At 47.2% G+C, this 16,260-nt stretch overlaps 1 protein-coding gene across 2 annotated transcripts; it reads left to right on the top strand.

The window, feature by feature from the left end:
- DDX42 (DEAD-box helicase 42) lies at window positions 1-15,938 on the top strand. 2 transcript variants are annotated; one of them, XR_010723921.1, is made up of 19 exons: window positions 1-64; window positions 1,867-2,103; window positions 2,725-2,875; window positions 3,444-3,505; window positions 4,528-4,564; window positions 5,983-6,132; window positions 6,345-6,449; window positions 7,011-7,130; window positions 7,517-7,693; window positions 8,190-8,318; window positions 8,534-8,633; window positions 8,838-8,885; window positions 9,368-9,465; window positions 10,333-10,609; window positions 10,927-11,153; window positions 12,346-12,456; window positions 12,942-13,043; window positions 13,547-15,045; window positions 15,769-15,938. XR_010723921.1 is itself a non-coding variant. In XM_066204839.1 (18 exons), the coding sequence occupies exons 2-18, from the start codon at window positions 1,883-1,885 to the stop codon at window positions 14,606-14,608; spliced, it is 3,177 nt and encodes a 1,058-aa protein (XP_066060936.1). In that variant the 5' UTR covers window positions 1-64; window positions 1,867-1,882; the 3' UTR covers window positions 14,609-15,938. The 2 variants fall into 2 exon arrangements, 1 of the variants encoding a protein (XP_066060936.1); XM_066204839.1 differs by having other exon boundaries at window positions 13,547-15,938.
- The last annotated feature ends 322 nt before the right edge of the window (window positions 15,939-16,260 follow it).

Here is a 16,260-nt window from a genome sequence, read left to right as displayed (position 1 = left end):
CGTCGCGTCTCCACCCCCCGCCCCGGTAACCGGGGAAGTGGCGGCGGCGGCTGCGGGGCTGCGGGTGAGTGAGGGCGGCTGAGGGAGAGGAGCGGGGCCGGGCGCGGCGGCGGATCCTCCCCCGCCGGCCTGCGGGGCCTCTCGCGGGCGGGACCCGCCGTAGCCGCGGCCTGGAGCGGGCGCGGGCAGCCCGGGCCTGCCCCGCACAAAGGGCCCGCCCCGCGCGGCGGTTCCGCGGGCGGGAAGGGCCCCGCGCCGGGCCCGGTGTGCCGGGACAGCGCCTGCCCGCGGCTGCCGCGTGTCCCCCCCCGGCCCTGGTCCCTGCCGTGCCCGGGGGAGCGCGATCCCGGCGGGCGGGGGTCCCTCCGCCCTTCCCTCCTGGAACGGGAGCGGCCGGGGCGCATCGCGGCCGTGCCCGCCGGTCTCGGGCGCCGCGGGCGGGTCCGTGCCCCGCGAGTGTCCTCCCGTGGAACGGCGGCCACGGGGCAGCGGAGCCTCGGGAGTTTTCCTGCGGTCTCTGCGTCCTGTGGGAACCTCTCCGGGTTCACTCGCTGCCGGCGAGTGGGCGAACCGACCATGTTTTGTATTTTTGCTTCTGTATCACAGTAAAAAAGCGGTCCTCCTCTTTTTTTGAGGTAGTGGAGAGGGGAAAAAGGTGGATAAGTACAGTGAGGAAAAATTCTTGCAATCAGATTTTAACTTAACAGTTTTCAAAGATTCCCACTGTGCTGTCACAGCAGAAATGTGGTTCCACCTCTCATGTCTTTATTGTACATTTTGATGTCCCAGTGGCACAGATCCGCAGGTGTAAAAGCTCCAGAGTGTGTCAGGACAAGAGGGAAAACAGGACTCCATGGTCAGCTGCTGCCATGGGGATCTGAACAGCAAAGCTTCCCCCAAAACCTGCCACTGAGCTTTGGTCTCGAGATCTGTTGAGCAAGCCCCAAGCTGGTAAATGTTCAGCACAGGGACCCGCTGCACTATTTACCTTCAGATCGTTTGGAAGTTTTTTTGCCAGTGAGTTCTGATCTCATTGAAGATTCTCAGTGTGAGGATTTGTGCAATAAGACTTGTAGCCTTTGGACAGCTAATTATAATGCGTGGGAAAGCAGTGGGTATCTTGCTCTCTTTGCTGCCTTACAGGTGTGATTTGCTTGACCATGGAGATCGTTAAATGACTCAAGAATGGGAACTGTGAACATTAATGTATCAGTTCAATCTTCATCTTAGAAAATCAAGTTCTGGGCAGACACTGTTATGTGGAGTGTTTAAAATACTGTTTGAAAAACAGAGATTGGAGAGCATACAAATATGTTTATGTGTAATATAGAGAGATCATGTACATGGCGGAGGATGCTGTCTTGGGAGGCAAAGGAAGCTTTCGGCAGAGATGTGCCTGGGCTCACTCAGAGCCCTGTGCTGCTCTTGGCCCTTTGCTCTGGAGTGAGGTATTGACAAGCCATGAAACACTTAGAGGTGGGACAGTGTGGACATGCAAAATATGCACTGAGCTGCCTCTTCGTCTCTTGTTCCTCCTGATGTTCAAAGTTCTGGCCTTGGGTTTGTTTGTCTTAGATTGCAAACAGGACAGGTGACATTTTAAACGTGTTTAAGTAATCCTTGAAGGACGTGGCCTGTTCTGGAAGACAGACACTTTGGTTTTGTTCTTTGGAACTGTGGGTATGTTCACCCTGACAAAAGAGCAGAGCCCCATCATTTTTGGGAAACAGATTAAACTCTTGTCACTCAGAGTTCCACAAGTCCCCGTGTCACTGAAGTGATCAGCTAACAAAAAAAAATCATGACAATTACCTGTAACTGCCTGAAACAGAAAGGGCATTAATTAGTCTTTTCTCGTTTTCTCAGGTTCATTGGGGGCATCATGAATTGGAATAAAGGTGGGCCTGGCACGAAGAGAGGCTTTGGGTTTGGTGGATTTGCCATAACTCCTGGCAAGAAGGAGGAGCCCAAGCTGTCCCAGCAGTCCCACAGCGCCTTCGGCAGCGCCGGGTCCTCGGCGGCGTTCGCCAAATCGGGGCCCCCTCAGCTGCCTTCCTTCTACAAGATTGGGTCCAAGAGAGCCAACTTTGATGAGGAGAATGCGTACGTACAGTTACTTCTTGTGTTTATGTAGCTCTAGATTTTAATGTTTTTATGTTTCCGAGGGCGGGCAAGTATCTGTGACATTTATATAAATAATTAGATAATAATATACTTGGAAGACTGTGAGATACTACGGTAGCCTGCAGAAGCTTTCCTCCTCCAGCTTTCCCCTCTTGAGAACATATTTTATTCACTCGATGGTGTTCTCAGAGTTGAAGCCAAGCAGGATAAATTTGGGTGTCTTTTGCACAGGAAAACGTTGATCTCCGTAGTTCTTTACTACCCCTTCTCTTGGCTGCATTAATGTGTAAGAAAGGCTGAGAAAGTTGGGATTGTTCAGCCTGGAGAAGTTTAGGGCTGACCTAATTGTGGCATTCCAGTACCTGAAGGGAGCTTACAAGAAAGATGAGGAGAGACTCAGTTTTATGATATCTATTTGCCCTGTCACCACTTTGAACTTTTAACATGAATAATTGTAAAAAAACAAATCTCAGCATCTTCTCTTGTGTCCATGCTGACTTCTGTTGTCCATGTGGGTGCCTTGACTCGACCAGAAACCACGAATGACAGCACAGTGCTGTGAACCATGTGCTGACGGGGCTGTTGTTCCTTTTTTTTCAGGTACTTTGAGGATGAAGAGGAAGATTCCAGCAATGTGGAGCTGCCCTACATTCCCGCGGAGAACTCGCCCACTCGGCAGCAGTTCCATTCCAAATCGGCCGACTCTGACAGCGATGATGATCCTCTGGAGGCATTCATGGCTGAAGTGGAGGCAAGAGCCAGCTCAGGGAATGTTTATTCATTGCTGTGGCTGTACCTGTGTGCACTCAGGGGCAGCCAATGTCACCCGGGGCTTTGGCAGCTGCAGTCGAAATCCCACTTAACTTTGGGGTTTATGCAGGGTGGTGTTAGTTAGACCTCAAAAATGGGTATGGCAGTAACTGTTTGACTGGTTTGAGCATGTCAGAACAATACAACACAGAGCTCTGCTTGTCTCTGAATATCGAACTAAGATTTTGTGCGTTTTTCACTACCTAAATGGGAGTTGTTTGTATTTATGATTAGCTGCTTCTTAGCTAAAGTTCTGTTATTATTTGGATTCAGGAGGAATATGGGGAATTTATTTTTTCAATAACACTGTCAGAAGCTTAGAGTAGTATAAAAATTCAAAGGTACTAGTTGGAGAATTTATTTAGCATGATCAGATATGGAACAAGACTAAGTCGAGTCCGGGAAGTGTTGTCTCTGTGATATATTGGTCTATTACTCAGGAACGTTTTTCCCTTCCATGTTTTACCACCTTGGTCCTTTTAACATGTGACAATTTTATGACCTGCTAGGATCAAGCTGCTCGAGACATGAAGAGACTTGAAGATAAAGACAAAGAAAAAAAGAACGTTAAGTAAGTTCTTTTTTATCATTCCCATCCCTGCCTGTGTCTTGTATGGTGCTCAGAGAATTCCAGTGCATTTTGCTGATGATGGTTGTTCATTAGACAGTATAGTATTTACCTAATAAACATCATTAACCTGTGCATGAGGTCCTGTGGGTAACGATTTGTGCTGTAAAAATGGGATAATGGGGAGGAATCCGTGGCAGCAGGCTGTGGCAAACTGCAACAACACTGAGAGTTAGCCCACACAAGAAGCCTTTCTAGGCCACAGAAATCGGGGCAGCACGTTGTACTCCTGCCACTTCCCAGATCAGCCTGGATAGTTTTTCTGCTTCCCACACCCTTGGAGAGATCAGAATGGTGTAGTTTAAAATTGCATTTATGTGAGCAAAATAACTGAGTGCTGCTGTACCTGGAGTACTGGAGACTCTTCTAAACTTGGACTAGGTTTTTAGACATTGAACCTTATGGACTAGGTAGCCCGTTACAGTTTGGGTACTAAATTTGGAGTTTAAAACAGTTTACATTCATGCAGCTTATCTATTTGTTTTGACCAAGGAAAAAAATGATGCTGTTGATTCTTGATAGAAATGTCAGATGTATTGGCAGAAGTGACATTGCATGGGGTTGATCAGATTATACGTGGTCCTGACACAGAGCACCGGATCCAAATCACCACCTGGGGAAGTTCTGAACTGGATTTGCACTTCCTGGCTCATATTCCTCTTCAGTTATGGGACTTCTGTAGCATCGAGAGCTTAGACCAGGATGATCTTTGGTGTGGCTTCTGCTGGGAAGATGGAATCCTAATCTTTCAGTCTCAGTACTAGAAGTAAAGAGAAGTCTTTGCAGGGTCACTGCTCTGGTTGGCACCAGATATGAAAACTCCATGGGTTGGGAATATAAATGTTGCCAAGTTGATAGTGTTGTGTCTTCCGCCGAATCTGGAGCTCAGCACTAATCAAATGAAACTATTGAGCTGAGTCTGTGGAACACTTGCAGGGAAGTTTTTTCTCCGCTTGTTTTTCCAGGGGTATTCGAGATGACATTGAAGAGGAAGATGACCAAGTGAGTTCCTATGCAGTCTTTCTATCTTCTTTTTTTGTTGTTTTGTATTTTTAACTTTCCCTCTCCAAACATAACTACTAGGGACAAACAGAATTCCAGTATCATGTGCAGTATCCGGACAATTCAGCAGGAGGCTGTAGTGGTTACCCTGCTGTCTCTACCCTTTTAGGTGTTTCAAGAAGAATATTAGACAATTGCATTCGCTGAAGAAGATTTTTTTCAGTCAGTTTGAACTTCAGCTTCCTGTACAGGTTGTTCAGTGTCTGAACACTGTGATTACACACTGTGATTAGCACAATCAGCTCCAGGGGACACCAGGGAGAAGCTGTTGGACTCTGGAGGCTCCTTGCAGTGAAACGTTCAGGGCAAGAATCAGGCTTTTTGATCCCTGTTTTCAGAGAAGCTCCAGTTCCCATTGAGGTTTATAAGCATCCCTGTAGCAGAAATAATAAAGAGAAAAGACTCAATTTCAAAATGTACCTTCCAGCTGAGTTTAGCTACTAACTCTTGCATTGCTTGCATTAGTGCAGGGCTTGGCAGGGCTGTCTGGCCTTGAGGCCTCTGCTTCCAGTGTGGTGAGGGGACAGCTGTTGTTCAAGTGTATTGTGTGCACAGCTCTGTGCCTGAGGGATAATTGGCCAGAAAACGGAAAAGCCACATGAGTATTTACGTATATTTGTAACTGAGCCTTGCTTTACAAATCTGATCTTAAATATTTGCTTCAAGTCAAGCGAGACTGGTGTTTTCTCTATGAGAAAGTCTTACCACTGGTGTGCCAGTGGGAATCTGAGAGACACAAACATCTTTGTGAGCTGTGAGGATGGCACGTGGCAGGGTGACAGTGTCTGAACTCAGGCTTGTCTTGAAGGACCATTCTGAAATACTTCCTTTCACTTTTGTTGGTGACTCTCTCAATGAAAAAGAGATATATTTTCATTTCTTAAAGTCTAGTTAGGGCAAGTAAAGAAATGATCTTTGGCATAGCGTGTTTAAAAAAATCAACATCGTATGCTTGGTAACAACGTGTTTTCTGGTTAGAAACCGACAGTGTTTTGTGCTTTGTGCTTTATTCATGTGGAAACAGAAATAAATCCTTCTGTTGTTAAACATAACAAGACTTGGTAGAAGGAGTTGTTAAGCAGACACAAGAGAAGTTTGTTTTTTAGGAGCATTTGGTGGTGTAGCTGACGCTGGAGTTGTTTTCTTCATTTGTACTTCTTGTCCTTCGGGGTGTATCTGTTGGTGTTCATTAGAGGAATCTGTTCTAGTGAACCTAGTTAACTTTTTCCTCAGTGGTAGGCGTGAAAGCAAGCAGCCACTTAGCACACACTTCCTCAAAACCTTAGCACATCACTTCAACAACCAGTAGTACTTTTGCATCCTATGGTGTGTGAGTTTGCTGATCTGTTTTGCTGCAGGAAGCGTACTTTCGCTACATGGCTGAGAACCCCACTGCTGGTGTGGTGCAGGAGGAGGAGGAGGATAACCTGGAGTATGACAGTGATGGGAACCCAATTGCACCGTCCAAAAAAATCATCGATCCTCTTCCACCTATTGACCATTCAGAGGTAGGAGGGAATTCTCTTCTGTTCGGTTTGAGGCATTCCAGAAAGCAGGAGCTGAGGAGGCCCCTGTAATATTTCACTGCTTCCTTAGGCAAGTCATATTAAAGGTCCTTGAAATGGCTTCATTTAAGCAAATGTTCTGGCAGACAGTTAAGAACTTCAGAAAACAAAGGAATCTTGAGTCTGGACTAACTGAGTAATTAATTACATTGCAGATTGAATATCCACCATTTGAGAAAAACTTCTATGATGAACATGAGGAGATCACCAGCCTGACCCCACAGCAAGTGGTGGAGTTACGGCACAAGCTGAATCTGCGGGTAAGCTGGTCACAAACCTGCCCTCCCAGCAGCTTTTAACTCCCTTTCGTTTTTGGACTGTTGGTTTTAATGAAGATTTTCACTGGGAACTCCGTCTGTTGAATCTAAGCCTCTCAGACACCTGCAGTGACACTGATTTCTTGGAAGTCTCCTATGGATTTGTGGAAGTGGGCAGTGAGGAATGCTACTTGGACTGAAGACCTCCAGAGTTAGGAGTTAAAACTGGAAATAGATGCAGAAGTTAGTTCTTTGCCATTTGTGACATGTTAGCGAGGTGACCTTCTGTGAAGGGAATTATTTGGGGTAGAACTCCAGTTAGACACAAGGAGGTAAAAACCATATTTAGTAGCTCTTGTTGATTGACAGATAATTAAATTTTTATACCTGAAAGTCTTAGTTACACAACACATCTGGAATTTGCACCCAGTTAAATTCAATGTCCGCTCAAAAAGTAAAGTTATTTTTCAGAGGCAGAGAGACCCTTTCCTTGGTTTTTTTTTACAGATTGCTCTTTGTTTTTCTCTCACTATTGATGAACAAAGATCTTTTTCTCTTTCCAAGGTCTCCGGGGCTGCTCCTCCAAGACCTGGCAGTAGTTTTGCTCATTTTGGGTTTGATGAGCAACTGATGCATCAGATTAGGAAATCTGAGTATACCCAACCCACTCCAATACAATGTCAGGTGAGTGTTGTTACTTCTCAGACTTCTAAAGAGAACATAAAGAACACGTGCAAAGCTCCCTCATCCACATGAAGGTGTGACAAATGCACTTATAGTTGCCTACAGAGTGGGTTTTTCTAGAAAAATAGCTTTGATATTTTTTAAATAGAAGTTTACCCACTTTTTTTCTTGTTAAATGACCTCTGTAAGTATATCCGTATTACTTTTTCATTTTTTTTTTGGTGAATGGAAAACATTCAAGTGATGTCTCTTGCCTAAAGAAATGTATGAAAAATTCAGGGTTTTTTGTCATGGGCTTTCCTTATTACCTGAGCTCTCCTGTGCTGTCCAGCACAAGGATGTGCTATGGTGGGCATAATGTGGGCTTAGACTCTCCTTCTTTTTAGGGTGTTCCAGTGGCACTAAGCGGCAGAGACATGATCGGGATAGCCAAGACTGGAAGTGGGAAGACAGCTGCCTTCATCTGGCCAATGCTGATCCACATCATGGATCAGAAGGAGCTTGAACCTGGGGATGGTCCCATTGCAGTGATCGTCTGCCCCACCAGGGAGCTCTGCCAGCAGGTGGGTGTGCAGCATTCCTGTACGTGCCAGCCAGTCTGCTTGGAGAAGCAGGCAAAATTCTTGGCAAAAATTATCAGAGAACCTCAGGAAAGTATTTGAAAAAACTACTTTGTGCATGAGCAGCCTGGCTCCAGCTCACAGCTCTTCCCTGCCATTGTTTTCTTGAAGGGTCATGACAAACCTAAAATTTTAAATTTTTGCACAGTGCTCCTGTATTATTTTTAGGTATAAGATGCTGTTGATGCAATGTGACAAATTGTTTGTGCGAAAGGATAGAGCCTGCAGGTTAAATTATTGTTGGATGCCTAAATAAGTTTCTCCAGTCACTGGAAATTACCCACACGTGTCGAAGTATTCACCCCTGAGGAGCTGGGAATAATTTCATGAACCTAGTTGCTAAGACTGCATTTCAGGAGCCGTGCTGCATTTCCAGGGTAGGTGTGCTGTCCCAGAGCTGTCTGATGGGAGCTGTGCTGTGTTTGTGTCGCATCCTCAGATCCACTCCGAGTGCAAGCGCTTCGGCAAGGCCTACAACCTGCGCTCCGTGGCCGTGTACGGAGGAGGGAGCATGTGGGAGCAGGCCAAGGCCCTGCAGGAGGGGGCAGAGATCGTGGTCTGCACTCCAGTAAGTACCTGTGTGCACCAAAACCAGGGCTTTGCACTCTTCAGCTTGAGGAAAAGTTGTAGGGATCTGTTCCTATGACGTGAATATTGACACTTAATTCTAGACTGAAGCCTTGAGATGTTTTCTGTTCTAAGTCTCTGGTAAGTCAGGATGAAAAGCAGCTAGGTGGTTGTATATATTAACGTGTTTTTAAAGGTGCTTTCTTTTCTTACTAGGGTCGTTTGATTGATCATGTGAAAAAGAAAGCGACAAACCTGCAGAGAGTCACTTACCTTGTGTTTGATGAAGCTGACAGAATGTTCGATATGGGGTTTGGTACGTATTGAACCAAAGTCACTGCTTTGGGAAGCAGTGGTGCCCAGTCCCAGCTTAGGGGGTCTGTAAAATTAAATAGCGAGTGAGAAGCACTCATTCTTTCTGTGGTTATATGTTAAATAAAGCAATGAAGCTGCATTTTGACTTAATTTTTCTAAATGATGGGCATACAGGGTTGATTGGAGCATTTCTTCTCCTTTGCAGAGTATCAGGTCAGATCAATCGCAAGCCACGTACGTCCTGACAGACAGAGTGAGTAAACAGTGAGTCTGGAGCAGAGCTTGGATTTCCAGTTCTGGACGCAGCCACACCAGGAGACTTGTGCCAAAGTCCACTGGTGTTATTCTCAGCGTGGGCTGTTGGGAGGGAGCAGTTGTGACACGTGGGCATTCAGTTCATCTCATCCCTCTGTAATCCCTGCACTGACTACACTCAGACCAAAGATGATTAGCTGCATTCATGTTCATATGCCTTGAAATTCAGTGTTCTGAGCTGCCATGAGAAAGTTCACAGCAGTGCCCCGTCTTATCAATATTTCAGATGTCATGAAATGTGTTTCCACTTTGTGGTATTCTGACAGCGGTTGGTAATTTCCATTAGAACCCGTAAAACCTCAGCTTCAGTTCACTGACACTCAGGAATCCGGGTCCTCCTCCGCAACATCTGTGCAGTGTTTTCACAGTTCTGAAAGGAAGTTTCTACTTCGGGGAGTTTGAAGCCTGTTTCTCTTCCAGCCCTCTTGTTCAGTGCCACGTTCCGTAAGAAGATTGAGAAATTGGCCCGGGATATTCTGATCGACCCAATTCGGGTTGTGCAAGGAGACATTGGAGAGGTAATTCCATGATACTTGTGAGACACACAGAGCAAGGGATTGTTCTGTTTCTGTTCTCTGAAATCTAAGTTGAACTGCAAAAGTCATCATTTATAGTTAGTTTTAAATCATTTGTGCTTAGCAAAAATAGAAAGTTTTATGGGTTTCTATTTTTATCTTACTGACCTTTCCACCAACAAATATCCCTGTAGTGTTGGGAGGTTTCATCAAGGAGTAGAACATTAATGCAGTGGTTTATTTTTGTTATTAGGCTGAAGCAATGGTTGTGTCATTTCGTTTTGTCTCAAAAGCATAAACAAAGCCATTGCAACTTCTGCAGTGAAGAATTTGAAACTTAAAATCTCTGTCCTGTGGTTTACATGGGAATGTTGATGCTGGGCTTGCTTGACAGTGACAGCTGGACTATCAGCAGGCTGGGATCTGGTAGGAAGCTGATGAAGTGGGCAGATATAAACTTGCTGGGAAGAAACTTTGCTAATAATATATTGCAACTGTTGAAAAATTCCACGAGATGCCTTCAGAACATCCATCTTTTAACCAGTTCTCTGTGTTTTTTGGTCTTTACATCAGGCCTCTTTATAACAAAAAAATTACTGCCTGAAGACCCTTTTCCTTGATTTTGCTTAAGAAAAGCACCAGCTTTCCCAGCTCAATCACAGGGCCTCTATTCATTGATCTAAACTATCACTGTGTAGCGGGAGCATCATCCTTGAAACGATACTAAAATATGTAAAAATTAAATCTTTCAGAGAAACTTGCAGGTAGCGCTGTTAGCTGCACCGCACTGTATTACTTGTGATGCAGAATGTTTGGGAAGTCTGTGTGTTCCTCCCACCGTCCTGACTCTGAGGACATTCCTCCCCTTAGGCAAATGAGGACGTCACTCAGATTGTGGAGATTTTCCCCTCTGGGCCCAGCAAGTGGAACTGGCTGACGCGGCGCCTGGTGGAGTTCACGTCCTCCGGGAGCGTCCTCCTCTTTGTCACCAAGAAAGCCAACGCAGAGGAGCTGGCCAATAACCTCAAGCAGGAGGATCATAACCTGGGGCTGCTTCATGGGGACATGGACCAGAGCGAGAGGAATAAAGTCATTTCGGAGTTTAAGAAAAAGGGGATCCCCATCCTGGTAGCTACTGATGTGGCAGGTACGTGACCTTCTGGAAAGCAGCTCACACAAGCTGTGGGTATCAGCAGAAAGGCAAACGTGTTTCAGTGGAAGGCCACCAGGTTGGCTTCTGCACCTGCAGGACACTGTGTTCCAGGTGCTTTTCAGAGCCATGGAATATCCTGAGCTGGAAGGGATCAGAAGAGCTGTGTCTTAAGGAAGTGGTTGCTGTTCATTGGTCAGCTGACATTCCTTTTCCCCACAGAACCAGAGCAGGGTGATCCCCTGGCACCAGAGGAATTGCTTTGAGTTAATTGGGGATAATGACACTTCCCACCACGTTGCTCTTTCTTGCAGCTCGAGGGTTGGATATCCCTTCCATCAAGACTGTCATCAACTACGACGTGGCTCGGGACATAGACACCCACACGCACCGGATCGGCCGCACCGGCCGCGCGGGGGAGAAGGGGGTGGCCTACACTCTGCTGACCCCCAAGGACAGCAACTTCGCTGGGGACCTCGTCAGGAACCTGGAGGGAGCCAACCAGCACGTCTCCAAAGAGCTGCTGGATTTGGCAATGCAGGTATGAACCAGCCAAACTTGACATGAGGAAGTTTCACTTGAGATTCGGCACAAAATCAGCCGGCTCACGTTGCTGGCTCCATCATGTGTTAGCAGTGACCTTTTGGGGATCTGTCCTGGTTTAAAGTGGGTTTCCTAGTGTTTTCAGTAGCCTTTGAAAGAATCCGTGAAGATTTTGGAGCACGGTATGTGATCTATTTTGGGGCCAGGCACTGCCTAGGAAATTAGGAGCTGTAACCTGCTGATGCCAGCGGAGCATTCCAGTGTCTCGTTACAGTCAGATTTATAGCAGGCACCTGGGAGATGCAGCTTAGTTGAAAGCTAAACTAGAAAACAATTACAGGGACATTACCTCTGTGAAAGGGTTGTTGCTTGATCGTTCCACCTGCTTGGCAGTGCTCTCTGGCAGGTTTGCTGTATATAGGTGTGACAGGCAGCTGCAGCAATTGTGCTTGTGCCACTGAACTTATCAACTCTTTAATTTCTTGTCTTTTGCTGCCTGCATAGCTGCGAGACAGCCCAGGCTTTTTGGCAGCTCCCAGATTCAGGTTAGCAGGCCTGTGGATACATTAGCAAGCAGCTTGGCCGGCAGCTGCCAAAAGTAAATACTTTTTCTGACATAGGCAGCATTTTCAGAAGGGAAAGAATTAGTGGAGCAGAGCTCCCCTGACTGCCTTGAGAGGAGCATGTAGAAGCAAACTGACTTATTCACATTTGAGAGACTGTAGGGCATAAAAAGAGGTGCAGTCAACTATTATTTAAACACCTGGAAACAGCAGGTCTGCCTGGGCTGGCATTCCCTGGCCACTGCTTGGTACAGAAAGTTTTGCTGACAGACCCTCATTTCTCCTTAGCCAAGCACTGGGATAAATCAGTGAAACCAAAGTATGAGCAGGAGCAGAGCTCCCGAGTGATGGCATTGGAAATTGTGTTTATTCCTGGGTTTACTAGAATGCAAACTCCCAAAACCTTAACCTGAATGAGACTTGAAGGTGTAAAATTAGAAATCATTTGTAACCCGAAGCTTCAGACCCACATGACACAACTGCCTACAGCAGCTGTGTGGTTGAATGGAAAACAGCATTAATGTTTTTCTTTTAAAATGCCCAGTATCCCTTTTTTCTCAGCCTCATTACGTGCATTTATGAAGCTTTTTATTCCCTTGTTGAGAAACATTTGTCCTCCTGTTACAGAATCCGTGGTTCCGGAAATCCCGTTTTAAAGGAGGGAAGGGCAAGAAGCTGAATATTGGTGGTGGTGGCTTGGGATACCGTGAACGCCCCGGGCTGGGCTCAGAAAACACTGTGAGTAGAGATGCTGAAAAGGTTGTTCACACATTCTTGGGACTTTTTCCCTTAGTTTTGGTTACTCTTTAATTTACAAAAATCTTGGTACTGGATTATAACGTCTGCTGTAAAAGTTCTCATAGCTCAGTGTCTTTCAGAGTTAGGATCATATAAGTGAAAGTCTCCTGTGCTGGTCTTCTCTTGTCAACACCTGATTTTTTTTTAAAGCTAGAGTGATCCAGAAGGTTTGGAGATTCCTCATAAAATAGACTGTCACTGTGAAATAAACGCTAATAAATTACTTCAAAAGCCATTTCCAGGCTGATTCTTGGCAGAAAAGAAGCGGAGCAAACTGTTCCACTGCTTAGGACTCTCCAGAAAGTCTGTCATTCCTAGTGGATCCATTTCCTGAGTGCAGGGACAGGATAGATGTGGGCAGTGGTTGAATTGAGTGTGTCTGTGTGGGATAAACCTCTGCAGCTGCCCTTTGTGGTTTTGCACAGGACCGTGGAAACAACAACAGTGTGATGAGCAACTACGAGGCCTACAAGCCATCCACAGGGGCCATGGGGGACAGGCTGACAGCAATGAAAGCAGCTTTCCAGGTTGGTTCCATGCTTGGACTCCTTTTCTCCCCTGAAAATGCAGCACCCTGTTTTTTCAGGGAGGTTGAGCGTGGTGGTTGTGGCTGTGTCACCTGGAGCAGTCCCAAGGGGTGGAATTAGGTGTAGGCTGGTCTGAACACATTTGCACAGATTTGCCAAACTTTGTTTTCTGCTGCCTCTTTGCTCTTTTTCCTTTATGGATTCTGCACCGGGGCTTGATTCTCTTGAGGTTGTTACCAGCAATAGCGTAATTGCAATCAAAAGGGGAAACAGAAGCTCCTTCTCTTCAGTGTAAAAATCAACCCCACAATGTAAGAATTCCTTGGTCGGTGTGGTCTGGTGGGAGGTGCCTGTTATTATGTGTCCGTAAGCACGGCAGGAATGTAATCACTCCAAGACTGACTTTTTCTGGGAACTCTTTCTCCCCAAAATCCAAGGCAGGCTTGGGTCAGCGCAGAGCCAAACCTGCTCTCTTTGGTCTTTTGTCTCTCCCTTTCCTGCAGTCCCAGTACAAGAGTCACTTTGTTGCTGCAAGTTTAAATAACCAAAAGACTGGGAGCTCTGCTGCTGGTGCCAGTGGCTGGACCAGTGCCGGGAGCCTGAACTCCGTGCCGACGAGTTCAGCGCAGCAGAGCAGCGCCAACCCCGAGAGCCCCATCGCAGCCACCGCGGCGGCCAAGGGCGTGCCCGGCTTCGCCAGCACGGGCACCCTGAGCAGCGTGCCGCCCTTCCCGAGCGGCGGAGCGCCGCCCTTCAACAACGCGAACGCCGGCGCCAGCAGCCGAGAGGGCGGCGGCGGCCTTGGTGGCATTGCCAGAGAGCGCTACGGCGACAACCGGAACAGTCGGCACGGCGAGGCCCCGCGGCGCGGGGAGGGCGGCGGCCGAGGGGAAGGTGGGGGCCGAGGGGAAGGTGGGGGCCGCGGGGAAGGTGGGGGCCGCGGGGAGGGTGGGGGCCGAGGAGAAGGCGGCGGCCGAGGAGAAGGCGGCGGCCGAGGGGAAGGCGGCGGCCGAGGAGAAGGCGGCGGCCGCTACAACGATGCCCAGCGTTACGGCGACGCCCAGCCGCAGCGATACGGCGATGCCCAGCGTTACAATGACGCCCAGCGTTACAACGACGCCCAGCGATATAACGACGCCCAGCCGCAGCGTTACAGCGATGCCCAGCGTTACAACGACGCCCAGCGATATAACGACGCCCAACCCCAGCGCTACAGCGATGGCCAGCGCTACAACGACGCCCAGCGATATAACGACGCCCAGCCGCAGCGCTACAGCGATGGCCAGCGCTACAACGATGTCCCGCGCCACGGCGAGGGCGGCGGCCGGCACGGCGACCCCGCCCGGCACGGCGACGGTCGCCACGGCGACATCCATCGCCACGGCGAGGGCCGGCACTTCACCGACGCGCCGGGCGGCGGCAACCGCAACAACGGGGACAGCAGGAACAGCAGCGAGAGCAGGAACGGAGAGAGCAGGAAGGAGGCCAACAGCCGAGACAACAAGACAGATGGTTTTGCTGTCCCGGAGCCCCCGAAACGGAAGAAGAGCCGGTGGGACAGTTAAAAGCTGGGGGCTCACAGCCGGGAATCTCTGCAGGTAGTGTTGTCTTTTTCCGGAGGATTTCTTGGGGTTTTTGGTGACTGGTTGTTGAGCAGCTGGGGCAGGAGGAGGAAATGAGGACCCCCGTGCAAGTTCATCTGCGGACAGATTCACCCGAACGAAATGCACACAACACTTAGTGAAAGAAATCATTTTGATAAAGCTCCCTGGGTTCTGCTTTGAAACATTCAGTGCTCAAGTGACTCTGCTGGATTTAAACAGATCTTCTTGACAAAAAGAAGCTGTTCCACATCCTTGGAACGTTAAGAAACTGTTGTCCATAGAAGTATAAATTAGTCTTTTCTTAACCAGCGTTCACATTTACAAACCAGTCCAGTCCACCTAGAGATGCTCAGGACCTGCCTGTTAGACATTAATCTTGCAGCAGTTTGGTCAGTATGGTGAGTTCTTCCCCCATCTCCTTTTCACATATTTTCCCCAAATAATTTGGCCTCCAGGTTACCCCTTACCTCTCTCCCCATCAACTAAGAATGTGTCAATTTGCTTTGCAGAAGGTGGAGCAGAGCAAGTTGGGGCTTTTTTTTTTTTTTTTTTTTTTATTTTGTTTGTGTATTTGTGGAGCTGTTTAAGGGATCCTTCCCAATCCCAGCAAACCACAAATTCACTTGTAGTGTAGGTTGGACTCCCTGGCTTGTTTGTGGTCAGTATTTTAATTCTGATCCCATTGCCCAGTTTTGGGGTTTTTTTTCTTTCAAAGAACCTCCTGTTTTCTAATATCCCTCATTCTGGTGGAAGCCTGCATAGCAAGTCTGTGTCTCTGCTGTGCCTATGCACCCTCTGTTCTGAGAGGGTTGAGTGCTTTCTTCAAATTAAAAGCAAAAAAGGGAAAACAATGTAGATATACCACAACAATCAGAAGCTGGAGCCCCCAGGAGGTGTGGCTAAAGGAAGAAGATTCAGAAATTCAGGGATCTTTTGCTCAGAAGCCTTTAGGGAGAGCCCAGAAAACAAGTAATGAAAAGAAACAATCTGGCCCTGTTTTGGACACATGTAGTAAATCTGTAAAATCTTGCTTGCCCATTTTTAACTTGTTGTGTGTATTCCCGTTTTTTAACTTTTTTTTTTTTTTTTTTTTTTTTTTTTTTTTTTTTTTTTGCCACAAGGTAGGGAAGAACTTTTCAGTTGGGGCATGTCAGCACCCACTGCTGGCTCGTTTCCACTGGAAGATGTACCAAGAGGCTGTCAGGGTTTTGTGACATTGTGATGTTTTCTTTATCAGCTGTGCATTTACTTTCTGCTTGCTCTAGTAAATGTTTTATTACTGGTACAAAAATATGCAGCATATGCTTTTTACTCTCCACTTCCTTTGGCTGCCTGATATGCGAATGGAGAACTGACTGACCGGAGATCTGTGTCTCTCTCACCAGAAGTTGTGGATTGTAGTTGATAAAATACTTCCTGTGTTTTTTCTTAGTATCTTTCACCCCAAAGTGTTTCACAAACCCTGTTTTAGCTTCAAAGCCTCCTGGGGAATAGATTTTCCTCAGCTTTGGAAGAGGAAAGGATACAGCCCAGGACATGTGACTCATCCCAGCTTTTCGTGGGGTCATGGGCAGACCTGGAGAGAGAGCTCAGCAACAGTCCCAAGATCTGAC

This window comes from Chamaea fasciata, unplaced genomic scaffold (assembly GCF_029207755.1).
Source record: "Chamaea fasciata isolate MVZ Bird 193981 ecotype frontalis unplaced genomic scaffold, bChaFas1.0.hap1 SCAF_27, whole genome shotgun sequence".
In the NCBI taxonomy this organism is placed as follows: Eukaryota; Metazoa; Chordata; class Aves; order Passeriformes; family Sylviidae; genus Chamaea; species Chamaea fasciata.
This window is presented reverse-complemented; position numbering and strand designations above follow the sequence as displayed.